Source organism: Emiliania huxleyi (assembly GCF_000372725.1).
Source record: "Emiliania huxleyi CCMP1516 unplaced genomic scaffold EMIHUscaffold_7, whole genome shotgun sequence".
Lineage (NCBI taxonomy): Eukaryota > Haptophyta > Isochrysidales > Noelaerhabdaceae > Emiliania > Emiliania huxleyi.
Genome location: NW_005196756.1, coordinates 495,216 through 522,669, shown reverse-complemented (window position 1 = coordinate 522,669; position 27,454 = coordinate 495,216). Strand labels below are relative to the sequence as shown.

At 65.9% G+C, this 27,454-nt stretch overlaps 3 protein-coding genes across 3 annotated transcripts; 2 read left to right on the top strand and 1 right to left on the bottom strand.

Annotated features, from left to right (window-relative positions):
- Positions 1–220: 220 nt before the first annotated feature.
- Positions 221–9,181, top strand: EMIHUDRAFT_461741 (hypothetical protein; the record flags this gene model as incomplete). Its single annotated transcript, XM_005761814.1, has 15 exons — positions 221–898; positions 968–1,208; positions 1,248–1,308; positions 1,705–1,781; positions 1,904–2,149; positions 2,606–3,010; positions 3,159–3,814; positions 4,013–4,512; positions 4,585–4,694; positions 5,215–5,412; positions 5,499–5,795; positions 5,875–6,728; positions 7,171–8,492; positions 8,560–8,617; positions 8,687–9,181. The coding sequence occupies 15 exons, from the start codon at positions 221–223 to the stop codon at positions 9,179–9,181; spliced, it is 6,198 nt and encodes a 2,065-aa protein (XP_005761871.1).
- Positions 9,182–14,220: 5,039 nt separating this feature from the next.
- On the top strand, positions 14,221–15,130 carry EMIHUDRAFT_432851 (hypothetical protein). Its single transcript, XM_005761813.1, has 3 exons — positions 14,221–14,324; positions 14,392–14,535; positions 14,608–15,130. The coding sequence occupies exons 1-3, from the start codon at positions 14,298–14,300 to the stop codon at positions 15,010–15,012; spliced, it is 576 nt and encodes a 191-aa protein (XP_005761870.1). The 5' UTR covers positions 14,221–14,297; the 3' UTR covers positions 15,013–15,130.
- Positions 15,131–23,546: 8,416 nt separating this feature from the next.
- On the bottom strand, positions 23,547–25,396 carry EMIHUDRAFT_448361 (hypothetical protein; the record flags this gene model as incomplete). Its single annotated transcript, XM_005761812.1, has 5 exons — positions 23,547–23,824; positions 23,909–24,102; positions 24,196–24,706; positions 24,775–24,959; positions 25,040–25,396. The coding sequence occupies 5 exons, from the start codon at positions 25,394–25,396 to the stop codon at positions 23,713–23,715; spliced, it is 1,359 nt and encodes a 452-aa protein (XP_005761869.1). The 3' UTR covers positions 23,547–23,712.
- Between the last annotated feature and the right edge of the window lie 2,058 nt (positions 25,397–27,454).

Sequence of the window (27,454 nt, the reverse complement as noted above, 5' to 3'; positions counted from 1 at the left end):
GTCGGACGACTTTTTCGTCCGACCGTCCGACTGGCTTTATGTCCGTCCGGCGAGTCACATATGGAAAACTGTGGAAAACCGAATGGCAGTACCGGCTCTTAAAAGAGCGTCGGCGCCGACACGAGAGACTTATAAGGGTAGACGTGAGTCGTGTGGATGTTTATTACCTGTATTAGAGTGGGCCGAGCAGCCACCGAAAATAATTTTTTTCGAATTCGGCATGTGTGTGGTCAGCTGCCGAGCAGCCTCGCTTGGCGGCGTCGGCACACACAGCGCCGCTCGACAACAGACAGCCCATATTTCGTCGCTCGCCCGGCCCGCCGCCGCGAGGCAGCAGGTCGCGGTCACCAACGATCGCGGCGTGCTCCGCCTTGCCATCTGCGCCGGCGATCGCGTCCTCCTCTCCCTTGCCGACCCTTGCGTGCTCACGCAGACGCTCGGCCCATTTCCCGCCGGCTCGGTGAACTGTGTCAGCTGGACGGCCAGCGGGGACGCACTTGCCGTTGGCGTGGGCGCGACCGCCCGCGTGTACGAGCGCACGCGTGACGGTGGCGCGGGGAGCAGCTGGCGCTGGGAGGAGACGGCGGTGCTGACGCCGACGACGGGAGGCGGTCGGCGCCCGTCGTCCTCGGGTGACCCGCTGCCAGCGGTGGAGGCGGGCGAGTTGGCGGCGCTGGCTTGGAGCGGCGTGTTCGGCGCCAGGCGCGCGCTCTGGGGCGCCGCCGCACACGTGCTTATGCTTTGGACGCAGCCGGCGGACGCAGGCGCCGCCGCAGACGCCTCCGAGTGGCAGCTGGCGTGGCGGCGGCAGCTCGCGACGCCCGTCAGTCTGCTGGCTGGCTGCGGTGGCGCGGCGGCGCTGCTGGCAAGCGCCGGCGACGGCGACCGCCTCGCCAAGGTGTGGCACCCTGAGCCTATCTCCCCATATCTCCCCATATCTCCCCACATCTCCCCACGCCTCGCCAAGGTGTGGCACCCTGAGCCGCCGGACGACCAAGCGGCGACGGGACGGCTGCCGCGCCGCCGCGCCGCCGCGCCGCCTCCGCTCCGCCTCGGCTTTAGCTACCTCTGCCACCCGGCGCCGGTCGCGTCGCTCGAGTGGCGTCCGGCGCCGGCGGCTGGCGCTGGCGACCCCTCTTCGCCGGAGACGAGCGTCTTGCTCTCGCTCTGCCGAGACGGCACACCACGGCGGTGGGTCGACCAGGGCCGTGAGACGGCGCCTCTTCACAGCCCCCCGGTGTGAATAGGCACCCCACGGCTGTGGATGATGGCGGCGGCCGGAGGCGGCGGCGCGCCTCGCCCGTGCCTGTGCGCCGTTCTTGGCGAGGGCGCTGGCACCGCGCTGCCACGGGCGCCGCACGCAGCCGCTGCGGGCGGCGAGGCGGCGCAGCGGCCAGCGCGGCCCTCGCCCTCTGGCTCCGCTCGAGCCGCGGCTAGGAAGCTTCTCGGAGCCTTCCTGGACTCTTCCGTAGGCTCGCCCTCTGGCTCCGCTCGAGCCGCGGCCCTCCGCCCGGAGGAGGAGCATTACATAACATTACATTTGTATCACATAATATTAGATTTTATACTTTATTATCATATTACTCGCGTTACTAGATTGTATTCAATTATATTACACTATAGGGGGCGCCCCCGCCTCGGAAGGCTCCGGCTCGCCTCGCCGCTCGCCCCGCCGCAGCCCTCGCTTCTCCGACGGCGGAACAGGGCTCCTAGAAGCTGGATGGGGACCGCTGCAGTCCCGACTGGCACTCGAGAGGACGCGCACTCGGCTGTCTGCAGCCGTGCGCGTGCTCGACCCTCTCCGCGGACCTCCTTCTCTTCGCATCCGTGACTCGAGACCGTGGTCCACGGCCGGACTCTGGTGCCTCCCCCCCCCCCGCAGGGAAGGGGCTCGTCCCGGCAGGTCTGCTCGGACTCGAGGCGGGTGCGAGCGCCACGCTGCGCGAGGAGGACGCCTTCCTCCTCGCCCTCCTCGCAGACGGCTCGCTCCACGTGTGGCTCGTCGCCGGTGGCGCGTCACCGTCCCCGCGGTGCGCGCCAAAGACGCTGCTGTGGGCCAGCCTGCACCGCGCACTGCCGCACGCGCAGGCCTTCTTCTTCGGCACCGGCTTCAGCCACCTCGCGCAGAGGCTCGGCGCCGCGGAGCCTTGTGCCGCCGCTCCCGCAGGTCTTCCGCGGCTTGAAGCCCTCCCCACCCCGACGGCTCGCCAATCTCGCTCAGTCTCGCTCAGTCTCGCCCCCTCTCGCCTCCTCTCGCCCCAACCCTCGCCCCACCCTCGCCCCAACCCTCGCCCCACCCTCGCCCCCACCCTCGCCCCAACCCTCGCCCCAACCCTCGCCCCAACCCTCGCCCCACCCTCGCCCCAACCCTCGCCCCACCCTCGCCCCAACCCTCGCCCCACCCTCGCCCCAACCCTCGCCCCAACCCTCGCCCCAACCCTCGCCCCAACCCTCGCCCCACCCTCGCCCCAACCCTCGCCCCCCCCTCGCCCCAACCCTCGCCCCAACCCTCGCCCCACCCTCGCCCCAACCCCTCGCCCAACCCTCGCCCCACCCGCCCCACCCTCGCCCCACCCTCACCCCAACCCTCGCCCACCCGCACCAGGGCCCGGCTCCGACTCGGACAGCCTCCCGGCCTCCGTCTCGCTCGTGCTGCACAGCGAGGGCGGCGGGCTCTGCCTCAGCACCGTCCAGCTGCAGCGGGCGCACGTCGGCGCGCGGGCCAGCCGTGGGCTACTCACTGGGCATGACGCCCGGGCCCTGCTTGTCGCGCTGCACGAGCACGAGAGCGAGCCGCTGGTCGCATCGCTCGACGCTGCCGGCGAGGTTGCCGTCTGGGAAAAGGCGTGGGACGGGGCGGCCTCCGCGGCCGCGGCCGCCAGCGGCGCGAGTAGCGCCGCGAGGCGGCGGCACGCGGCGGCGCACGGCGACAGCGATGCGCTCGGCACCGGCGCGCTGCGTTGTGTGGGGGTGGCCCGCGTCGACGCGGCGGCGGCGGCGTGGCTGCCGGGTTCGGCGCGAGAGCTCGTGGCTTCGGACGGGGCAGGCGAGATCACCCGAGATCACCCGAGATCACGCCGAGATACAGCCGGGACTCCCCACCTCCCATTGTTTGCGGGCCCCCCCGGCAAACTTCCCCCCCCCCCCCCCCCTCCCAGGTCGGCTGCTCCTTCTGCGTGAGGGCGCGGGCCGCGGTGAGGAGGGGAGCGGCTGCCCCAGCTGGGGCGTGGCCACCGCCCTACCGAGCCCTTGGGCAGAGCCGCGCCCAGCGTCGCGCAGGACAGGCGCGTGCTGGCTGTGCGCCACGCTCTCCGCCACAGGGGGGGCGCGCGGGGGCGGTGGCGCGAGCGGCAGAGGGGGCGGAGGCCGAGGCGGGGCGGACGGGCTGCTGCTCAATGGCGAGCGCGGCGCGGCGGTGCTGTGGCGGAGAGAGCCCTCCTCTCCCGCCGCCGTCTCCGCCCCCCCGCTCGCTTGGGGCCGCGAGCTCTCTCTGGGTGGGTCGAGTCGCCCCGTGCTCGCCGCGGCGATGGCGCCGCGGCCACTGGCCAGAGCGGCGGCTGCCGCCCAGACTCGCTCGTGCAGCGTGCTGGTGACGGCGGCGAGCGGCGAGGGGGCGGGCGAGGCGGGTACGACCCTCTTCTTCTGGGACATCGAGCCCGTGGGCGGGAGGGACGAGACCCTCGTGCCGTTTGCTTCGGTGGCGCTGCCTCCCCAAGGGCCGGTGACCGCCATCGCGTGGGAGGGAGGCGGCGCGCGCCTCGCCGCGCTGATCGGCAAGCCTGCCTTTCCTGCCTCTGCCGGCGCGAGCGGGAGGGTTTGCGTCGTCGCGGCAACCTCGAGCTCCGGCGAGCCCAAGCTGGAGCAGGCCGCTTGGTAGACATTCGGAGGCCCCGCTCAGACGCCCAGCGACAAGTCACCAGCTAGCGCCTGCACGGCAGGCGCTCGGCGCTCACGGGACACTTCAGAGCCGACCGAGCCGCCCCTCCCCCCTCCGCCCCCCGGCCCCTCGCAGGTGATCGAGTTGCCACGCGACGAGGGAGGGCGCGACGGCGGAGGCGAGGCGGGCGTCGCTCGCGCGTCGGTTTCCGATGCGGCCTCGCGCGCCGCGTCGGAGGCCGCCGCCGCCGCAGCCGCACCAGGCCCCTCAGGAGGCTTGCCTCTCCTCGCCTGGCTGGGGGCTTCGGCCGTGGCTGTGGGCAGCGGCGGCTCGAGCCCATCTCCTCGAGCCCGCCTCCTCGTCTTTTCCCGCGAGCGCGTGGGCGGCGGCGGCAGCGGCAGTGGCCACGAGGGTGGCGATGGCGGTGGCATGCATGGCTTGGGCCGCTGGTCACGCCGCGCGGATGTGCCTCTTGCGGGCGTGTGCGGGAGGCCGTCGACCATCTGCCGGTCACGGAGCGGCGCGTTCCTCCTCGCATCCGGGCCGCAACTGTTCCTCTGCCCGCACGTCCCCTCGCGGAGCAGCACAGGGGGTGGCCCCACGACAACGCTCTGCTCAGATTTGCCGCCGCCGTGGCGCCAGCGTCTGCGGGGGCAGTGCTGCCGGCAGTCCGTAGCGTCACCTCCCAAGGTGACTCCCTCTCATAGGCACCCACACGTGCTGCAGGAGATGCTCTTGCTCGGCGAGAGCGCAGCCGCGGAACGTGCCATCCGCCACGTCTCGGCTCGTTTGGCCCGCGGAGAGGATGGCGTCGGCCGTGCGATTGCCGACGAGGGGACTTCTCTTTCCGAGCCGGGTTTAACGGAGCTTCTCGAAGGCGGCGGCAGCACCGCGCGGCCCTCCGCCGCCGCATCTCAGAACACTCTTGCGGCTCCCGCTTCGCCAGCGTCGGCTTCGGCCGGTCGCGAGGCCACCCCCGCCGCCGACACGGCGGCGGCACTCAGTGATTTGTTCTCGATTGAAGACGCATTCGCACCAAGGCCGTCGTTGCCCGATTTCTTCGCCCCGCCGCAGGAGCTGCCGCGGCCGCCGGAAGCGGCCGTTTCCGCGCTTGGGCAGGCATCGGGTGGCGCGTTGAGCGAAGCGGCGAGCGAGTGTGCAGCTTCGCTCTCTGCCACGGGGCAGCGGCCAGCTTCCGTGGGGTCGCTGCTGCGGCTGGCGCCGTGTGAGCTCGCTCAGCTCGTGCGACTCCTCAGGGCGCAGGTGCGCGTTGCTGCAGTAAGCCGCTCGCTTGACGCGTGTGGTGAGGCCTTCCTGCTCCGTGTGTTCGCGTCGAGGCTGGAGAGCCCGCAAGGCGGGCCCGGCGTCGGCGGCGGAGGAGGAGGAGGCGGGCCCGGCGTCGGCGGCGGAGGAGGAGGCGGAGGCGGAGGCGGTGGAGGCGGCGGAGGCGGCGGAGGCGGAGGCGGCGGAGGCGGCGGAGGCGGCGGAGGCGGCGGAGGCGGCGGAGGCGGCGGAGACGGCGGAGGCGGCCTCACGTCGCCGGTGAGTTCCGCCGACGTGGCGTGGGTTCTGCGCTCCGATTGCAAGGCGCCGCTGCTCGAGCTGTGTCTCCCTCTTGCAGAGGACCGCACCTGGCCGGCGCTGCGCGCGGTTGGCGCCGGCTTGTGGCTGCCGCGAGGAGACGCGTTGCGGGCTGCTCTAGAGGCCGCGGCCAAGGCCAAGTTCTCTGCGACGCGCCGCCCCGAGGCGTGCGCGTTGCTCTACCTCGCGCTGGGCAAGAAGGGTGCGTTGCAGGCGCTTTGCCGCGTTGTGCGGGACGAGAAGCTGGGTGGGTTTCTCGCGCACGACTTTCAGGAGCCGCGCTGGCGCTCCGCCGCCAAGAAGAACGCGTTTTCCCTGCTCTCGAAGCAGCAGCACGGTGCCGTTCGCCGCCGCCGCTCTCTACCCTTTTCACGACCCAGTCGTTAGGGCTTCACCTCTGCTTTGCTGGAGCACAGGCCTCGCCGCCGCTTTCTTCCTCCTCGCGTCGGACGTCGAGGCGGCGGCGCGCGTTTGCTCCCGCCAACTTGCCGACGTGCAGCTCGCGATCGTCATCGCGCGCTTGCACGAGGCCGAGGCGCCAGAGCTGTTCGGTGCGATAGTCGAGCACGAGCTGCTGCCCCACGCGGAGGCGGAGGCGGACGCGTGGCTTGTGGCCGTGTCGCACATGCTGCTCGGCCGCCCGCTCGAGGCGGTGCGCACCCTCTCCGCGGCCGGTGGCCAGACGTTCGCCGCAGCGGGGGATTCGTCGCCAATGGGGGGTGCTCGGGAGGCAGAGGGGCTCGACCCAAAGACGTCACTGCGGCGCGCGTCCTCGTACGAGCCCGGCTGTCGCATCGCGTTTGTGCACGAGCTGCTCGCCGCGCCAACGTCTGCGCCTTTGCGTGAGGCGCTTCGTGCCGGTGGCTTGCTCGCCGAGGTGGCACCGGCCTCCGGAGGAGCTGAGTGCGCTCGTGGGGTGAGGGGGCGCGCGGGGGCCATGCTTCCGCTCACCCTGTTGAACGCAAGCATCGACGCGGCCGTCGCGAGCGGCAGCCCCGCGCTCGCCGCGTCGGTGGTGCGTCGCGTCCCGAAGCCGGCCTTGCTCGGCTCGGAGGGCGCGCGCGCGTGCTTGGGCGCGCAATACGTCTACCAGCGCGCCGCGGCCTTGCTGGCCTCCTCGCGGGCGTGGCCGCCCGAGGGGGGCGCTGGCTTGCGCGAGGTGGAGACGCGTCTGACGGCCGCGGCGCCGTTTCTCTGTGCGGCCGCCGACGAGGTCGCCGAGTGGCTCTGCGTGCCGCGGCGCACAGTGGAGGCAGAGGCGCTCTGCTTGGTGCGCGGTTCCATGTGGGGCGCGGCTGCGGCTCCAGTCTGCGTCTTCGTTGCCGCCGTCTTCGGATCTGTCGCCAATGAGACCACGCGGCCGGCGTCTAGCGCGCTCGATGAGCCCGCCGCCGCTTCCGCCGGCACCGTTGCGCGCGCGGCGCTCTGCGGGTCGTTGCCTGACGGGCTCTCGGCTAGTGAGTGCCGCGCGCTTCTCGGGCATGCTGCTGCTGTACTCGCGGCTCCGACACTCTTCCAAGTCGTCGCTGCGGGATCGAGCGCGTGCCTGCACGATGGCGGCGCGCTCTGCGTCGACACAGCGGCGAGTGCTTGCCTAGCGATGCTCGCAGTTGCCGTGCGGTTGGAGGAGTGCGAGGCGCCCCTCTTGCGTGCCCGCTTCGGCTCTCCCTGCCGCAAGGCGCGTCGGTGAGACGCGCACGTCGTCCCTGTAGGCGCTCCTCCTGTGCGTGTCAGCTTTGGGTGTGGGTAGCGGGGGGGCGCAGAGGCTCCTTGGGGACGAGGCTCGCGCTTGCTGGCAGCGATTGTGGCGAGGACTTGACGCCGTGCCCGCTGAGGCGCCGCCTCCCGGCGACGACAACGTCAACGACGCCGAGGCGGCTGCGTATGCGCGGGCGCGGCTACTACTTGCTTTGGTCGAGCGGCTCGAAGAGGCCGTCTCTAGTGGCGCCGCGGGTGTCGGCGGCGGCCATCAGGAAGCGGGCGGCGGCGTGACGGCTGACGCATCACCCGGGCGGAGGAAGGAGCAGCCATTCTGCAGGCAGTCGCCCGATTCTGTGGGAGCTGTCAGCACGGCGGCCCTGCTCCCGCCGTCGGTTTGCGAGGCGGGCGCGACGGGCACGTCGAGCGCGACGGGCGCGTCAGGTCTTCCACCGCCGCCGCCGCCTCTCTGGCTACCAATGCCGGCGGAGTGCGTTCTATCAGTGCTCGCCACTTGGCGTTCGCTGTTGCTCGCGCGCATCGCCGCCATCGACACGCGTTTGCCGCCCGAGAGCTGGCCTGTGGGCCCGCTCTGGCTGCGTGGCCGCAGTCGCAGCAGTCTCGAGCGGTTGTGGGCCGTGGTCGTCGCAGAGGAGGAGGGCGACGACGGCGCCGTCGGAGCGTCGCCCTTGTGGCCGTTGTACGGTGCGGTGCCGCCGCGCCCACCGTCGCCTCCGCCGCCGCCGAGCGGGGGCACGGGCGGGGGCACGGGCGGGGGCACGGGCGGGCGGGCTGCGGGGCCGCCGCCGCCGCCACGGGCGCGCCTCTCCGCGCCTGTGACGCTGTTGCGGCGCAAGGGCGAGTTTGTGCGCGCCGTGTGCGCGAACTCGCTCAACCCGCTGCAGCTCGCGTACGCCCTCTCCCGCGGCGTGCACCAGATTGAGCTTGCCGCGGAGGTCGATTTGTCGACGGCGGCTGGCGCCGGCGCGCCGCCGCTGCCGCCGTCGGCGATGCAGCTCAGCTGCACCGCGCCCGGCGTCGTCGCGCGCTGTTTGTGCTCCCACCCCAGGCTTCCTCTCTACCTCGTGGGCAGTGACGGCGTCGTTCAGTGCTGGCAGTTTGGCCAGTCCGTGCAGGGGCTCGGTTTGCACGACCACCTCCGCGCGCAATACGCTCTTCCAGTGGGCACCGCCAGTGGCCACCACGCCACGAGCGTCCGCTTCTCCCCTTGCGGCGAGCTGTTTGGCTGCATTGACACTACGGGCCGAGTCGGTCTGTGGCGGCTTGGCGGCGCGCGCCCCGACTCGCTCGAGCGCGCGCCGCCCTACGCCCAAATGCGTGACCTCTCTGTGCGTGGGAGTCGAGCGCGGCTCCGCACCGTCAAGCCTCCGTCCCGCATCTAGGCGCTGCCTCTCTCGCGGCGCGGATCTCTGCTTTGTCGACTCGCCCGTCGTCGTCGCGGCCGCCCGCCCCGAGGCGCTGCCTCTCTCGGTCCCGCACCTCGAAACTTTGGCGTTCGCTCCGCAATAGGCCGCCGGCTCCTCTGGCGGCGCCGAGGAGCCCTCGCTTTGCGTGTGGGACGCTCTCCTCCCACCCGGGCGGTCCGTCGTCGCCTCGTGCGCCGCCCACCCGGAAGGCGGCGTTTGCGTCGCGTATTTGCCGTCAGAGGGGGTCTTGCTGAGCGGCGGCGCCGGCGGTGAGGTCGTCGTCTTCGATCTGCGCCAGCGCAGGTTGCGCCACCGCTGGTCGGCGCACGCGCTCGGGGTGCGCACTCTCGCATGTGGCGATGGGGGGTCGTGTTTCACCGCTTCGGCCGATGGCGACTTGAAGCTGTGGGACATCTCTCGGCCGGGGACCCCGCTCGCGCATTGGCCACGCGTGCACGAGCCACACACGGCGTCGCCGCTCTTCCATCCGGTGGGGACGTCGATCGGCCGCACCTATGGCGTCAACTGCATGATCGAGGAGGGCGGCCGCCTAATCACCGGCGGTGCGGACGGGCGGCTCCTTTGCCACTGCTTCTGAAGGTGCGCTGCCGGCGAAACGAGGCCTTGCGGCTTGGGCGCGCTGAACGAAAGCCAACTAGACTCAGGCCTGTGCGCTGGATGGGCATGTTCTCACTAGCGGTGTACTTTCTCTGTGACAAAGCCACACTCCCCTTCTCAGCGGCACGCGGAAAACACACACGGATCTCACACGCACTTTTTGTTTGTGCATATACGCACACATTGCGCAATTTGCGCATGTGCGATATGTCTCATGTGGAGCCTGGACGCTGGAGGCTGGGGAGCGGTCCACACACATTGAAACCAAAAATGCCGAAACGCGGTTGTGGCTGGTTGCTTTACACCCCTCTCCCCCTTTTCTCCCATGAAGCTAAAAGTACAACTCGAGAACCGGTGCGGCTCGGGCGTCAGCTAGCACGACCACATCCCTATACTGAATCGGGCACAGACTCAGGCACGTGATCCTGAGAGTGAGCGTTTGCGCGCGGTCTCCGTCACTGAGTTGTATACTAGGCCGTATACGGTCTCGCTGCGTGTACACGATCTATACTACTCTCAGGGGCGCGGGCGCTCCCGAGAGGCGAGAGGCTCTTGTACAAGTGTGGGCCGCGCAGGTGGCAGGGCCGGGCCCTTCGCTCTGCCCCTACCCCCCCCCGCGGCGCCCGCACAGCCCGCGGACCCGCCGAGACCGCATGCCACATTGTAGAGCCTTATTAATTAACTAATGGCGGATGGATCCGCATACCATGCCATACATGATCTTGCGAAGGTGCGTCACGTGCTAAGGTAACCCTTTATCTCCAATCTCCTAAAAGATGAACGTTGCTCTCGAGTGCTCGAGGTCGAGCCTCGAGCGCCACAAGCACACATGTACTCTAGCTAGCTACAACTACTATCCCAGCACGCTGGCCCCCTGCCTCAAAATCTCGACATGGAGCGCGCCGGCCGCAGGACGGTCATTGAAATTGTACACATGCATGCCAAGCACTAGATGTGTATTGACTCTCAGGCTCTCCGGCAGCGGCACGAGGCAGCCCTCGCGGTCGGTCTTCAGCTCGGTCTCAGGCATATGCACAGGATGGCCCTGATATGCGCAGGAGATTCTCCGCAGCCTCCGAATCACTGTTTCCCGGCGCTGGGGTGCCCTGCACCGCCTCCACATAGGCGGTCGCTGGGGACGGCAACGCAGGAAAGAGAGCGGCAGCCCCAACAACATTGGCGGTGATGGCAGGCGCGGCACAGGGAGGGGCGGCGAAGATGGGGCCAGCGAAGGGGTGCACCGCGAGGGTTGCTGCGCCAGTGAATGTGGGCGTCGGTGAAAGCACCGGCAGGGGCACCATGCCATAGAGCAGATGTGCGGGCGGACAGCAATGCCGTAGAGTGGCAGGCACCGCGACTGGCACACACGGCACGGGCTGCGCGATCGGCACCGCTGATGCCGTGGGGATCGTCTTGTCGCACTCCCCCATCGACTGCCGCGCCTGCTCCTCGAACGCTCGAATCCATTTACGCAGCTGAACCTATGGCAGGGCTCGTATACACGTTAGCCACTTGGGAAGCGCGGAGGGGGCAAGTGGGCAAGTGCGGGGCGGGGTCGGGGTCACCGGCTCCACTTGAGGGAACTCGCGGCAGACTGGTTTGATGCGATGGCCCGGAGGCCTAGCCAGGGCTAGCTTCACTAGCTTGAGCTTGAACTGCAGGTTGTGCGACATGCGGCGGCGGCGCTGCTTGCGCTGCGGCTGCGGCTCCACCTGCGGCCGCTGCGCCTCGCCGGCCTGATCGGCGTCCGCGGCGACCGTGCCACCCTGCATGCCAAGCGCAGTCATTGCTGCCGGGCCCGAAAATGACCGCTGCGCGCTCGGCGGTCAGTTTCTCGACCCGGGGGGGCCACGCACGATGGTTTGGGAAGCTGCATTGAGGAAAAGTTCGACCCCTCTTATATGAGAAACCTCGGGGAAATCATTCGACCAACCCATCTCCGCAATCTCGCCCGGGGTAAGTTCGACAGACCCCCCCCTCTTATATGAGAAACCTCGGGGAAATCATTCGACCAACCCATCTCCGCAATCTCGCCCGGGGTATATAGGGAATGAATGGGTGCCCTCAGCAGACCAGCTCGCTTTCGCAATGTATTTCGTTGCATGGGGCGTCGCCCGCCGCGCCCCGCCCCTGGTCACCGACGCCGTGGGGGCGAGCCTCATGCCCCACCGCCGCATCTCCCCCCTTTCCCGTTCGCTCTTCTTCTTCTCCTCCCTGTCTGGTCAACACTAAGTGGGTCCGCACACAGCCGAGACGCCGGACGTCAGGGACGGCGACCCCCCCCAGATGATATGCGCATCCTAGATGCCAAACGCCATCTAGGATGCGTTTTCCATCTAAGGACACCGGGTGTCTCCACTATGATTGGGTTCTCCAAAAAGATTTAATCATCTTTAGATGGTGCCCCGCGTCTTTTGATAGCGCGTGACATCTCAGATTTCAGATATTACAGTCGTCTTCAGACGCACAAGTGTGCCGAGATGATACCCTCATCTTGGGTTAGTCCATGCATCCCAGGATAGAATGTGGCATCTGAGGATGCGCAATGCATCTCAGGAACATGAGCGCGTTCGTCGGATTTTTTCCAATATTTTCGATCGACAGTGTCGGAGTTTTCGTTTGCCGAACCCAGAACCCGAAATAAAAACCAGTCTTACATATATAGGCAACCGCAACCGTCCATGTAGTAAAGTCAGCATTAGCACAAGGGCTAAGTGCCCCCCACCATCACTCACTGGCTCCCAGTTCCATCACCATCGGTCGTCATCAGTAGTATTCCACAGACGACAGAGCAGGTTAGTCACATCTCACTTTCGACTTAGCATAGGGGCCTGTTGCGGCACGACCTCGCCGCAGACGAGGAGACCACCCTCGGCATCCGCTTCACCATCGAGCACGGGAGCATCGAGCGGCGCAGTAGCCGCTCGCCGAAGGGCGACCCGCCGAGCGGCCGCAAGCAGGCTAGCAAACAGGGCTCCATCGGCCTCCGGCGGGTGCCGACTAGCTTCACGGGCGGAGCGTGGCGCCCTAGCGGCGGGCCGACCGTACAGCACGGGCGACAGCCGGGCGGGGAGGCCGAAGCTTAGGTTGTCTACTCGAGTAGTACTCGAGCGAGTTCTGGTTTTGCCTCCGCGCCTAGGGGTAAAAAGAATTCTGCGCTCTCAAAGCAGGCGTGGGCACCCTCATCAGCAGTCGGACAACTCGCTTGCATGTCGCATCCTCTGCCGCCGGACCGGCCTAAGCCCTCGCACGACTACGTCAAGGAGCAGCGAGCGAAGCTAGCACCGGCGGAGAAGGCTCGTCGGAGAAAAACTTCACTGGTGCACGGACACTCCTCGACAGCCAACCTGCGAGTAGGCGCCACAGACGTGCGATGTCGCACTCTGCATCAACGGAGGCGGACTGCTCCCTCCCGCGGCGATGTTCGGTGCCGCCCAGCGACTGTCTGCCCCATCGGAAAGAATGCTGACGCTTCCCCTCGCTTCAGGCGTGTACCGCGGCTTGGCCAAGATGAAAACGACGCCGCGCAAGCCCAAGTGCGACAACGTGCTTGACAATTTCGACGTGATCGGCGGCGCTTCGGGCGGCGCCATCGCGGCGACGGTGTACTGCTACTCCGAGAGCGAGCCATGTACCTTCTTCGGCACGGACGACCCGGCGAACGACCCGGACCCGAGCAAGATCACCAAGGCAGCGATGGAGGCTGAGCCCGCGCCCTACGGCAAGATGCTTGCCGCGCCCTACGGACCCGCACTATGCTTCCCGCTGCGTCCCGCCTTTTGCTGCATCCCGCTCGCGGTGTGGACCGTCATCGACTACGCCCTCGGCACTCCCATCCGGGCCCTCGGCTGCGGCAAGTGGGTCGGCTGCGGTTGCTATCCGTGCGCCACGGGCTTTGGTGTCGCCTGGATCGAGTTCATGTACGCCAACTTTGTCGGTCCGCTCGGCATCCGCAGGGGCTCGACCGAGCCACCAACGCGTCCGGAGGCTCTACCGGCCCCGCTCTCGCCTCCTCCTCCACCACTATCACTCTTGCCGCCGCTGCGCCCTGCCGCCGCTTACCTCACGTCTCTGCGCCACGCAGGCGCCGACCCCGCTCGGCCTCGCCACCATGGGCTCGCTCGCAGACGTCGCTCCCAAGGACTACATCGGCATTGTCCGCGATTGGACGATTGGGGCTTGGAAGAAAGTCTGGGACGACGGCATTGTCAACGAGCTGGTCCCGGGGGTCAAGCAGTTCAACACGTGCCGAGATGTCGAGGTGAAGGGCGAGGACAAGAGCCTCACGCTGGGCCTCCCGCTCAAGACCGGCCTCGAGTACCAGTGGGCTGACGGTCAGTCCGGGAGCGCGCGGGGCCTCACGTTCGTGCCCTACGTCTTCACGCCGCACTCCGCTGCGACGGTGCCACCGCCCCTCCCTTGGCTACCGCCGCCCGATACCTATCCCAACTCAGGCACTCGCGGCCCTAGCCCGCCTCCCCGAACCTTCAACAAGCGCCCTCCCTCGCGCACGCGCGCAGAAGTACGAGCCCCTCCCGCTCGGGGCCTGCAACTTCGACGACAAGCAGATGTACCTCCCGCAGAAAGGCTGCGGCCCCTGCCTCACGCCGCAGCGCACCGCGCTCTTCGACGCGACGAGCGGTCCGGCGCAGTCCTTCGTCCTCCCGCCCGCGTGCAAGCCCTTCGGCCATCCGCCGTCGGCGCGCCATCTGTCGCCAGAGACGGTCCTCGCCATGAGCGGAGATTTCTTCGGCATCGCCGGCTTCTTGGACTGCCTACCGCGCCTCTTTGGCCCCTTCGACGTGGCGCTCCGCATCAAGACGGCGGAGCAGCCGGGGAACGAAGAGACTTGCTTCTTCGCGGACGGTGGCACGATCGATGGCACCGCCGTCGCCGCCGTGGTCGCACAGGGCGCGCGAAAGGCGACCGCGGTCATCACAAACCTTGGGCAGAGCCCTTTCGGCCCGAACGGAAACCTCGAGGTGCACAACGGGAACATCCTGGCGCTCCTCTCCCTCTTCGGAGCAACACCTTCCAACAAAAAGTTTTTCCCACTTCCAAACCGTACGCCGGCGGGGGCCTGGGGCCCAACCATCATGAACCAAATCTTCGACAATGACGTGGCACGTGCCCGCCCGTCAAGCCCCCCCCCCCCCCCCCCTCCTCTCTGAGCTTCGCCCGCGTGCACAGGAAAGCTTCGACCTGGACGGCACCGCAAAGCTGGTCTCGCCGCAAGAGGAAGTCAGCTTCAAGGGCATGCGCCCGCTCGACTGCCTCGTCTGCCAGATGAAGGAGTGCTACAAGCGCGGCGAGGCCCTCGTGGCCACCCTCAAGGTGCGCGGTCTGCACCCCCCGCTGCACCCCCCGCCTCACACCCCTCTGAAGGCCTGTCGTCCCGTGGCACAGGGGCTCAAAGTCATCGACAACACGTACTACGGCACGCACTCGTCGCAAGACTGCGTCGAGCTCACCGTGATTTTCTACGCGCCGCCCAAGCGCTGGATGGACCTGATCAACCGGAACCCGGATCTCAACCCCAAGGCGCACTGCTACATCAGCGAGTACCACTGTCCGGACGAAGTTGTCACGGGGATGAGCCCATACGCCCCCAAGTACAACGTGTTTGACAAGAAGGACGGCAAGGCTCCGTACAAGAACTTCCCGCCGCAAATTGATGCGCTTCCCGTGAAGGCCCTCTCCTACCCGGAGGTCAACCTGTTCGGCTTCTGTGGCGACTACATCGTCCAATACTCGCCCCTCCTCGATCGACTTTTCACGTCGGAGCCTCGGATAGCAGCAGACATGCTCTAGCGACTAGCCTCTAGCAGAGCCAGAGTGCAGAGAGGTTGTCGGCTAGGACGAGGACGAGGAGGGAGAAGTGGACGCTGCGCGTGTGTATGATATTGTTTGAGAGGTCGTCACCGTGAGACTCGAGACTTGCGCCACTTTCAGATCCAGATCACACGGGAGTCGGGAGGCGCAGCTGCGCAGACACTCTTCACGTCGGTCACGTTTTCCGAGCGGAGGAGGGGGAGCTCCTCGATCGTGCCCACGAGGCGCACGATCATCGTCACGGCCTGTGAATGATCTAGCTTGTGAATCCGGTCTCTCGGCCGAATGTCTGCGAAGACGTGCCCTGGAGCGTCGTTGCGCCTTGCACAGTCTGGCCCGCTGGCACTGCTCGCCAACGCACAGATCGGCCTGCACCTTCCGTCCAACTCCTGATGCCACGCCAAGCTGCACCTTCCACTGCGTGCCATTGTCAAGGACGTAGCTGTCTTTGCGCTCTGTGCCGACGATCTCAGTGATGCACTCCTTTGCGCCGAGGATCGTCATGCTGCACATCTCCGGAGAGAGACAGTTTTTGTCCCGATGCGACTTGGCTGAAGACTCGCTGGACCAGCTGATTCCCATTGCCACGCCCTTGCCACGCCCTTGCCACGCACGCGCAGCGCGGGGGGATCTCGGCTGGATCGCGGCTAGGCTACGTCGCGGCGCCGTCACGAGCGTGAAGACGGAGGAGCGCACGCAGAACTTGGCGTACTCCCACGCCGCGGGGTCGCCGTCCGGGTAGAAGGTGCGCGTCGTCAGCTGGCGCGCCTCGAAGCCGCGCGCGGCGCCGCTCGGCCCGACGCGTCCCGCGGCGCTGCCGGCGGGCTCGCACCGCTCGATGCGTAGCACGCGCCAGCCGTCGTCAAAGTACGCGTCTGCGTCTATACTGATCGATGACTCGGCGTTGAAGTAATGCGTTGAGCAGCGTCGCACATCGGCGCACGTCTCCGCGCCGTAGCTGGCGTAGCCCGGCCGCACTGGCAGCGCGGCGAGCGCGCTCGTCCGGACGGCGAACACGCGCCGCCCGCCCTCCTCGAGCGCCTCCACCCTGTGCGCGCCCATGCCGTGCCGACAGAAGCGCGTGAGCGCCTCGTCCGAGAGCTTGTCTCCCCACTCCGGCGCGTGCGGCGGGGAGTGCGGAGGGTACACGTCGCCGACGTGCGTCCGGACGTACGCCTCGGGGTCCTCGCCGGGCGCAAAGGGCGAGAAGTCGTCCGTCATCGGCAAGAGGTGCAGGTAGGCGTTACTCAGCTGCGTCGCACGCAGAGCGAGCAGCGGCTCGGGGAACTCGTCCTCGCCGATGGGCGGCACGCGCACGCGGGGTGCCCCTCGCCTATGGGGAGAGGTGGGGAGGGGTGGGGAGGGGTGGGGAGGGATGGGGAGGGGTGGGGAGGGATGGGGAGGGGTGGGGAGGGGTGGGGAGGGATGGGGAGGGATGGGGAGGGATGGGGAGGGATGGGGAGGGATGGGGAGGGATGGGGAGGGATGGGGAGGGATGGGGAGGGATGGGGAGGGATGGAGATGGGGAGGGATGGAGATGGGGAGGGATGGGATGGGGGGAGATGGGGAGAGATGGGGAGAGATGGGGAGAGATAAAGCCGCGCCGCCGCCGCAGCTTCGTGGCCTGCATGCTCTGCGCGGTGGGCCGGCGGCGGGCGGCGTGCAGCGCCTGCGATTCGACGACCAGCTCGAGGTCAGAGAGATGTCAAGGAAGTGTCCAGGAGGTGTCCAGGAAGTGTCCAGGAAGTGTCCAGGAGGTGTCTAGGAGGTGTCCAGGAAGCAGTCCGTCCCGCGCCGGATGTAGAGCTCTACCTGAGAGCTCTACAGCTCTACAGCGCTCTACAGCGCTCTACAGCTCTACAGCGCTCTACATTCTACATCCTCTACACACCCTCCCTCAGAGTCTCCAAGTGCTCCAAGTCTGAGAGCTGGGTCAGCTGGGGCAAAATCTGAAGCAAAATCGTAATCGAGGAAACCGGCAAAATTCCCGGGCATTTTGCCGGTTTCCTCGATTTTGCCTCAGATTCTGCCCCAGACTAGCTCTCAGTCAGACTCAGTCAGAGTTGCCAGAATGGAGCACCAAACACCCTCTGGGCTCTGGTTTCCCTGGAAATTTCCGGAAACTCAAAGTGCTGGGGATTGGGTTTCCCTTTTCTTCTAATAACAAGGTCTGTGAACAAAGCGCCATAGGACGTATTATCTTCTCAATAACAAGGTCTGTGAACCTTCTAGGCCCGCGGGTAGTCTCACCCCATCCCCAGGGCCTCCAGGGCTCGCACCTCAACCTCTCACAGACCAGCGCATAGCGCCATAGGACGTATTTTCTTGTCAATAACAAGGCTGTGAATCAACAACGCTGTTCGCAACATGCGTGTCGCGCACTCATTCATGAATGACCGGTCTCAATGTCCCACCCCCCTGCGCGCGGGCCTTCTAGGCCCGCGGGTAGTCTCCCCCATCCCCAGGGCCTCCAGGGCTCGCACCTCAAACAGCGACGACGTGTTTTCTTCTGACAAGGCTGCCAGTCCGCCAAACCTGCTGTCTGGTATAGCCCCAGCCGACTCCGCGTGAACTCTCGAGGGATCTCGAGTTGCGGAGCTGCTGCTCGGTGTACGAACTCTGTTCACAGCCTTGTTATTGAGAAGAAAGTACCTCCTATGGCGCTATGCGCTGGTCTGTGTGAGGTTGAGGTGCGAGTCCTGGAGGCCCTGGGGATGGGGTGAGACTACCCGCGGGCCTAGAAGGCCCGCGCGCAGGGGGGTGGGACATTGAGACCGGTCATGAACGAGTGCGCGACACGCATGTGTTGCGAGCAGCGTTGGTGATGTTCTGCGCGTCGCCACAGACGGCGGCGCGCGAGAGCTGTTGCGAGTGGTGCTGGGCGAAGCCCCGGGCGCTGCCGGAGGCTGTGCCGTAGTCGGTGCGGTCGACGGCGCTCGGGCTGCCGACCTCTTTGGCGAAGTTGAAGATGATTCTCTTGGTCGGCGGCGCAATGCCGCCCTGGCTTTCGACGAGACAAATTTTGACGATTCCGTTCTTGACATGGAGCGCGTCGTAGTACTGTCCCTTGAGCCTTGTGCTCTTTGACCCAGCCTTTGCCGGTCGCATGGACGAGCGGGCCCTGTGACTTGTGGCCGCGCTCTTTGCACCCAAGAACCTTGATTGAGCAAGGTTTGGTCGAGGGTGCCGCCGAAACCACTTCACAGCCTTGTTATTGACAAGAAAATACCTCGTTCACAGCCTTGTTATTGAGAAGGAAATACGTCCTATGGCGCTGTGCGCTGGTCTGTGAGAGGTTGAGGTGCGAGCCCTGGAGGCCCTGGGAATGGGAGACTACCCCGGGCCTAGAAGGTTCACACCGAGCAGCTGGAGTGGCTGCGGCTATACAAGTCCGCCGACTAAATGATTTTCGGCCGGCCGCAGGTCGGGCTGGACGCGGCTGTTTCGGCCGGCGGTCGGGGTCGGACACCAGCTTTGTCGGCGCGTCAGCGCCGAAGAAAATTTTGGGAGATTTTCTTATACTCCCGAGCTCCCGACTCCCAGTTACCCGACCTCCGTGTGGGTTTTGTCAAACGAGATTGAATCTTGGAATCTGCTGAATTTCTCCTTGACGTTCCCTTCTCGCTTCTAGCCCGCCGCGTTCGCTGTACCTAGCGGCCGTGACTCACCTGCTTCGGGCGCGCTGCTCCTAGGGGATGGCGAGAAGCGGCAGAGGTGATGCTCATAGCTGAGCGCACTGTCTGCGCAGCCTGTAGGGCAGCATCGGCGTTCTTTTTGATCCGATGGTGCTTCCACTGATTGCACGCGCCTCGCTGTGCCTTCTCGGAGCCGGGTGGAAGCGGGGCCTTCCGATGGGACGCGTCCAAAGTGACCCATCCTGCAGCACATGACGACCGCCCATCGCGTGTGCAAGCGTGATCACGCGCTGCTGCACTAGCTGCTGCTGCTGCACTGGCTGCTGCTGCACCTGCGCCTGGGCGCGTGTGAAACCCTGCCACCGCGGGTGCGGCCGCGGCCGCAGTGGTGTAGGCGGACAATGATGATGCCGCGCGGGCGGAGTGGCGGACGCGAGGACGCTGCCGTCGGACGAGGGGTTGCTATCATACGCAAGCACGAGCCGTCGGTGACGCGACGGCGTCATCACCGTTGGCCAGCTGCTAAGCGCGAAAAACCTGCCCGTGTGTCGGATGCGTCCCCAACTTGTAGCGCTACATCTTTGGACACACACCGGCGGGCGCTTTCGAGGGCATTTTTTCTAACCACATGTATTTTGCGGCACGATAGATAGCTGGGCTGCAACATACACAGACATACAGCTCGACTGCAACGGCGCGCAGCGCCGAAGAAATTTTCTACAGCGGCGGCCGGTGTGGACGCCGTTGTTTCGCAGCTCGGTCGGGGGGGGCCGCCCCTGCGTTTCCCTGCGGTCGGTCGAAAATCATTTAGTCGGCGGACTTGTAGCAGACAGCCAACCCTGGCGAGTAGAGGCACACGCACGCACTCTCGAGGTCTCTTGGAGCAGAGCCCCGGCGAGCCCTCGAGAGAGCTACCCAATGGGTCCCTCGAGAGGGGTACCCTGGGTGGGCGGGGCCTCTACTCCTCCCTGTCCTCCACGGATCAGCAAAATGCCGCACACTGTTCCTCTCGGCGCCCGGCCCAATGCTGCAGGCCCAACGAGGGCGGCGACGGTGGCTCGGGTGTTATTATTCATCCTGGCCACGGCGGTTCTGGTCGCCCTCATTCCGTCGCCCTCGTCCGACACCTCCACCATCGGCAGACGGCTTGGGTCCTCGGTGTCGCCGATCACGAACCCATTGGCTGCTTTAATCCCCCGTCTACGGCTTCGGTCCTCGGTGTCGCCGATCACGAACCCATTGGCTGCTTTAACCCCCCGTCTGCCTTGGCGCACGCAGCGTCATGATTTCAGGCTTGACAAAGCGGAGATTGCCCGCGATATGGTTTACAGGGTCAAGGGGCATCAGCTCACGTTCACCTGCTACGATGTCTATTCGGGGACTCGCGTCGAACGCGTGGACAATCTGACCCTTCCCAAACTGATGTCCAGGGGTGGTTTCTCCGGGGAGCCCCGGCAAGTGGCAATGATTGCCAGTGGCAACGTGGGCGATGCAGTGGCAGCGCGGCGTGCAATCGCAGCGGCAGACCTGGTGATCCGCGTAAACGGAGGGCAAGCAACGAAAAATCTGACCAACCGCGCCAATGTTTGGGTTACCTGCGATAATGTTGGCTGCCGGCGGCGCAACTTCCGCCCCGCCACTGTCTTGCTAAGTCTCGAGTGTTGGGACCGGGACAAGTTCCAGTGGGAGAGGAGTAGGGAGGGTTTGCCGAAGCTTGCGGTCAAGAACCAAACAACACGGGGTCGGCTATTGTCCTTTTGCCGCCCGGCGCCACGGGCGGTCGGCGACTTATTGTGTCGCTCAGACCCGTCGCGAGGGATGCAAGCAGCGCTGCTATTCGCGAGCGTATACGGCGTGCAACGCGTGAAGCTTTTTGGCTACTCCGACGATATGCAGTACTCCGACGGGACTGCTATGAAGATCTGGCACGATCAGTACAAAGAGCACGCTGCACTCCGGGACGTGGGGCTCCTACCGCCAGTGTCGGCCGGCGGTGAGGCTGGCGGAGGCTGAAAGCTTCAGGAGCCGCGCAATCTCAGAGCCACGCTGGCGGTAAGGTAAGGTAAGGTAAGGTAAACGTCTCGGTTATGGGTGTTGCTTCTTTGGACGCCGCACCTGCTGTGACACTGACCCAGACTTCTATTTCCGAATAAAAATCTTTTGAAGTCAACAGCCCGTTAGAGATTTTGTTGTCGCCTTGGTGCCAGTGCCGGAGTCCTGCTTTGTGGTCGTGACGCCCATGCCGAGCGCGATGCGCTGCTTAAATTCTTTTTCTCGCGATGTCCACCCCGCCGCGGCGCTCGCGCCGCCTCGCCCCCGCCGCCCCCGCCGCTCCCTCGCCAGACACGCCGCCGCCCACCCGCCTCCTCGACCTCCCAACGGACCTCCTCGTGCGTGTCGTCTCTCGCTGCGACCCCGTCGACATCGCTCGCGTCGCCGCCGTCTCCCTCCTCTTCCACGCCTTGCTTGTGGTGGAGGGCATCCGCTTGTGGGCGCAAGAGCGCGGCTACGAGCTGCCGGCGCAGCCAGAGGGCGAGAGCTGCGCCGTGCGGTGGCTGTGCTTCGCTGCGCTGCTGCGCGAGTCCAACCCGCCAGCGAGGGCTGCGGGAGGCTGGCAGCACCGCCTCTTCATCGACGGCGAGGGGCGGCTCTCGTTGTGCGGCAGTGAGGCAGGCTATCCAGGGCTGCTCGGTCACGGCGAGGGCGTGACGCGGCTCAACACGCCGACCCGCCTCCCCTCGACGCTGGGTGAGCGCGCCGTGAGCGTGTCGGCAGGCGCCGCGCATAGCCTCGCCCTCGCCGCTGACGGCAGTGTCTGGAGCTGGGGCCGTGGACTCTTTGGCCGGTTGGGCCACGGCGACGAGCAGGACCAGCTGGAGCCCAAGAAGATCGAGGCGTTGGCTGGCCAGCGCGTCGTCGCTGTGTCGGCTGGAGGCGCGCACAGCCTCGCAATAACTGCCGACGGAGCTGTCTGGAGCTGGGGCCATGGAGGCAACAGCCGGTTGGGCCACGGCGACAGGCAAAGCCAGCTGCTGCCCAAGAAGATCGAGGCCTTTGCGGGTCAGCGCGTCGTCGCTGCGTTGGCGGGATGTATGCACAGCCTCGCCCTCGCCGCCAACGGCGCTGTTTGGAGCTGGGGCTGGGGAGGTGGAGGCGGGTTGGGCCATGGCGACCAGCAAGAGCAGCTGCTGCCCAAGAAGATCGAGGCCTTTGCTGGCCAGCGCGTCGTCGCTGTGTCGGCTGGACAGCACCACAGCCTCGCCATCACCGCCGACGGCGGCGTCTGGAGCTGGGGCTACGGTCCCTTCGGCCGATTGGGCCACGGCGACGAGCAGGCCCAGCTGCTGCCAAAGAAGATCGAATCCTTGGCGGGGAAGCGCGTCGTCGCTGTCTCGGCGGGATTCGCGCACAACCTCGCCCTCACCGCCGACGGCGCCGTCTGGAGCTGGGGCTGGGGAGGCAACGGCAAGCTGGGCCACGGCGACGAGCAGAGCCAGCTGCTGCCCAAGAAGGTCGAGGCCTTTGCTGACCGGCGCGTCGTCGCTCTGTCGGCTGGACCCAGCCACAGCATCGCCACCACAGCCGACAGCGCCGTCTTTGCCTGGGGCGAGGGCGGCCACGCCTGCCTAGGACACGGAGAGGACCTGTTGGACCAGCTGCTGCCCAAGAAGGTCGAGGCGTGGCCGCCCGGCACGCCCGCATCCGCTTGATTTGGAACGCAAAGATCCTTGCAAGACAGCTCTATGCGCAGTTTGCAGGGCCGCGCGGGGAGCAGCGCGTCCCTGACCCGGCGTGTTCGTCTGCATTTACTTGTTTTATGCTCTCGCCGCTTACGGTCCGCCCGAAGTGCGGGGGGGGCGACCCTCGGCCTCGCGTGTCGCGCTCCGAGCGTCAAGCTAGTGGGGGAAATGGTACGCACACCGAACGACGCGGCGCCGCGGCACACGCTGCTCCCAAGACCCTCGACCCCAGCCCACGGGCGACTGAATCTCAACGGCGGCGGCTGGCGCGCGCGTGCCCTTGACGCTCTCCGTGCCCCGGACAACATCTGCTACATCGCGGACCAGCGCTCTTGGTCGCTGCGTGCGGCGGTCGCGCCTCGGGTCGCTCACCTCCGACTTCTCCACCGCCGACTCCGTCACCGCTTTGCCGTCCTTCCTGCCCCGACATCGTCGCCTTGACGCTCAACGTCGCCGACCCGCGACCGCCGACGCCCCCACCACCGCCAGCTTCGGCAACAAGGCGAGCGCGCCTCCCTCCGCGCGGCGCGCGCACTCGTTCTTGACGCGGCGCAGAGCCCACCTTTGCTGGACGAGGGGGCAAGCGGAGGGGGGCATTGTCCTCTTGCTCCTCCCACCCACCCCCGCCCTTCCCGCCTCCACCCGCCCTTCCGCCGCCCACGCCGCTTCCGCCCCTCCGCCCTCGCCCTCGCCGACCCGCCCCCCCTTCATTTCCCCCCCCCCCCCCCCCTTCTCCCGCGCAGGTTCTACTTCTTCGTCGGCATCGCCATCGTCTGCGACGACTCGTACGCCGAGGCGATCGATGAGGTGCGTCGAGGTGCTCAAGAGGTGCCCGAGGACGTCGCCGGCGCACCCTTCATGGAGGTCGGGTCGTCGGCGCCCGAGTTCTTCACGGTGATTCGCCCCGCTCGTGACCGAGTCGGACGAGGGCGTCGGCGACATCGTCGCCGCGCCGCCGTCTTCAACTCGATGACCATCGTCGGCCTGACTGGCATCTTTGCCGAGCACAGGCGATCGCCTTCCAACCCCCCGTCCATTCCATACCCCTCCCACCCCCTTCGCTTCCCCCCACCTCTCCCCCTCGCTATACGGATATCGCTGCGGAACAGTCAGAACGGTGAACGCCTGGCACACGAGAGGAGTATCACATACAGCGAACATACGGCTTTAGTCTAGCGGTACTACTGGACAGGCACAGCATACTCAATAGTTGAGCTCGACAGGACGACACGGGAGAGAACTCGGATGATGCGAAGACCCAAGCCGAATTTCAGCTCGGAGTTTCATTTTTAGTTCACGGCTCTCTAGAGAAGCGCCCCGCCAATCACGCCTCCGGGTCCGCGCTGTGCATCTGCGCCGCTCTGCCCCAGAGCGGGACGCGCGGCCTGCCGGATCGCGACGTTCAGCATATCCCGCCTAAACAAGGGGCGCGCGGCCGAGTCGGGACAGCGACGGGAGAGTGCGGCGGTTGCTCCTTTTGCGGGGGCGGGAGGCGTGTACCATCGCCGCGTCTCCTCGTCTGTCTCTGCACGCATGTACCACGACTTTGGGGCGAGCGCCGCCGCTTGGTCGGTCGTGACCGCGGACGTGGCTGCTGCGAGGGCGGAGCGCGGCATCACGATCAGCGCGGCGCCGCATGACGGCTCCGGCTCCATGGTCTCGCGAACAATGTAGCCCTGTAGGGAGACCACCTCCTGCAGCAAGTCATGGCGGAGGTGAGATGAGAAAGGTCGGGAAGGAGCACCCATCGCGAGAGGTCCGGCTACAGAGGGCCTAGCTCCCCACACCTTTGGCGGCGTTTGCAGGGTGTGCTCATCCTCGCTGTTGTACCAGGCCAGCGTCGTGTCGCGCAAAACCAGCCAGCAGCGATCGTGGAGCGGGCCGGCGGGCGGCAGGAACGGCGGGTGCGCCGAGCGGGCGGCGTGCTCCTCGCCGCCGTCTGCTCGCGGCTCTGCGGCGGCGTGGCGGGCGCTGCGGTCGCTCGGTTGGCCGATGGGGCGGGATGCGGCGATCGCGGCACGGAAGAGGTCGATCGCGCTGGGTCGCACCTTGCTGCGCAGCGGTCCCGCGTGCGGCTTGGACTTCAGTACCCACCCACCGTACGCCTCTCGGCGGCCTGCGCTGCTGCCCTCGGGGCGGCCAGCGCGAGAACGGCCGCTGGCCACCCTCTCCCTCCTCCCGTGAAAGCGCACAGAGCGCGCCCGCTGCGCGTCGCGGCGGCGGCAGCAGCCCGGGGGCCATGCCGAGTTGATGCACTGCAACAGGTGCGTGTCGTCCCCGCCATCGAAGCTGGTGGACCTAGTAGCGGGCACCCTCAATTCAAAAGGTCGGCACTCCTATAGGACGCCCAGCGAAGAGCGACAGACCTCTGGAACTCGGCCGACGTCTCCCGGAGAGTGTGCACGGCGTGCACGACGACAACGGCAAAGATGACTGTCGAGATGAGCGAGTTCCAGTGCGTGCAGTTCATCCAGACCATCGAGAGGGCGCTGACGAGCAGAGTCACGAGAGCGAGCAGGTAGAAGGAGCGCACCTGATTGATTCGCCGCTCCTGGGCGATAGGAAGGGAGCATGCTGGAGGCGTGGCGAGGAGCGGAGAGGAGAGGGGAGAGAGAGTTGAGGCAGTCACACCAGGATCTCGTCGGCAGTCTTGACGTCGTAGGCCGAGTGGCCAGTGAGAGCCGTCATCTGTGAGAGCATAATCAGGTTGGAAGAGATGAAGATCACCCAGAGGGAGAAGCAGAGCGTAGCCGCGGTCGAAGCGACAAAGATGAAGTCGAGCACGGTCGCAGTGGCCCAAACGGCGTCTATGGTCTCCAGCGATTCGCCTCCAAGCGAGGCGACCGCCGAGCCCGCCACCAGCATCGCCTGAGTGTTCAGCTGGTTCAGCAAATCGACGCGGGCATGGATCTGCCGGTGGCGCAGCTCGAGAAGATCACGCTTTTGGTTGGCGACCCACATCTGCTGCTCCGCCTCGAGCATGCCCATGTCCTCAGGATGTCCATGGGCCCGGTGGGGCCCCATGGTAGCGCAGGAGAGTGCCTTTCGCCGAGGCCCTGGCAGGTGGACAGTGGGCGCCGAGTTTGGCGGTAAAATTCTTTTTGCCGTGGTAGTGCCAGTTCGCGCCAGTCCCGTGCTGCCTCTAGTGTCGTGCGAGGGAGTTTGGTTGTAAAATTCTTTTTCCTACTATATCGCTCGGTGATCGCTCGCCAGGTAGCAGAAGCAGTAATCGCTGGAATGAGGAGTGAGCTGTGAGCTGTGTGAGCTCACAGAGGCGGTACGCCCCCACGCAAGGCGCATTTATGTTTCTATGAAATGACGATTTGCTATTAATATGTGTATAGTGATATGCCCCCTCTGAACATAGAGTTGTTTGGTATTGGGTATAGTTAGTATTGCTAAAAACCTCTCTCTCTCTCTCTCTCTCTCTCTCTCTCTCTCTCTCTCTCTCTCTCTCTCTCTCTCTCTCTCTCTCTCTCTCTCTCTCTCTCTCTCTCTCTCTCTCTCTCTCTCTCTCTCTCTCTCTCTCTCTCTCTCTCTCTCTCTCTCTCTCTCTCTCTCTCTAAACATACAACGTACATTACCTACATCTGAACAGACACCTGCACAATCAAGCGAACATAGTCTAGCGGTATTACTGGACAGCATGCTGGATAGCGGTACAATAGTTGAGCTCGACAGGCCGACACAGGAGAGAACTCGGGTGATCGCACATGCGAAGCCCAAGCTCATGTGCCGTGCGATGCGCGAAAAAATGGCCCACTCAGGTGGTTGAAATCGCCAGTCACAGGCTGCGCCTTGGCTGTCGGCAAGCACCGCTGACGATGCAGTCCGCATTAGCGCACGAGAAAGGGCCACCGACCCGGTTGGGAAGGAGTCTTTTCAGCTGCAGGAGCTCGCCAATGTAGTCGTACGACAGCGTGTGGCCCGAAAGCTTGTCCCCTGGGTGCTTGTGGTGCGAGAGGTGGTCCGCCGTGCGGACAAGGACGCGAGGCAGCCACCGGGACGCCTCCTCCACAGGCGGAAAGTGCATCAGGAGGTTGTGGCCCATCACGACAACCAATGACGCCTGCAGGGTGGCCCGCGAGGGCTTGAGCAGAACCAGCCCGGGGCCAAACGCGAAGATGAACTCGAGCGGCGACACGGCGAGGGCGGTAGATGGCGAGACTGACTTGCCCCTGAACCGATGGTGGAACTTGTGCACGAAGAAGAGGCCCGGCACCTTGTGAAAGGCGGTATGGGAGAGGTAGTACCACAGCGAATGAAGCAGCACTACCACCGCTACCTGTTGTTTATGTTATGCCCTATCGAGCTTCTTTTTGTTTTCAGACTAGGGGGCCCGACCCCCTCAGGGGCGGCGGGCGTACGGGTTTGGAAACACGCTAGACAAGCCGCCGCTGAACTTTCAGCATATCAAGGCTGCCTACACGACCACTGATACCAATTTGCTCAAACAAAGCGGCGGCGGACACAAGGGCTGAGGGGGAGATCATGATCAAGCGCATCGACCGCATGAACAACGGCGCGTCTTACTTCCTGCAGCTTGGGAGTGAGAGTACAGCAAGCGCGTGGCCCACACGACGGTCGTGACACGAGCCACGACTTGATGCGCTCGTGAAGGTCGCGGATGCGGTTCCGCAAGTCGTTTCCACCGCGACAGAGTCGATCCGAAACGCCGGCGCGACCATTGCCGAGTCTATTCTGCCATACACCGCCGCCCGCTCCCCCCCCCCCCCCCCTCCTTCTCTGTACCGTCTCTGACTCTCTCTCTCCCGCGCATGCTCTCTCTGCAACGTACATACCTCCAAGGTCCCTAATTTCTACTAGCTCTCAGTGACATACAGTAAGAGTCTGATCACTGTCGTCTACCTTTCTTTCACACATGCCCATATGCATACGTCTTCCACATACACACATATGCCGTCACCCGCTACGGCTGCCGTCTCGCTTCTCGCCTCTCGTGCTGTCGTGCTCGACTGTGGATGAAGAGTGCAGATCGCTCTACTGAAGAGCAGCAGAAAAGCAACGCAACATTGTCCCACTACT

Coding starts and splice junctions, on each gene's coding strand:
- EMIHUDRAFT_432851 (XM_005761813.1), top strand. CDS start 14,298: ATGAACCAAATCTTCGACAATGACGTG. Junction 14,325..14,391: donor AAATCTTCGACAATGACGTG/GCACGTGCCCGC, acceptor CCGCGTGCACAG/GAAAGCTTCGACCTGGACGG. Junction 14,536..14,607: donor CCCTCGTGGCCACCCTCAAG/GTGCGCGGTCTG, acceptor CCCGTGGCACAG/GGGCTCAAAGTCATCGACAA.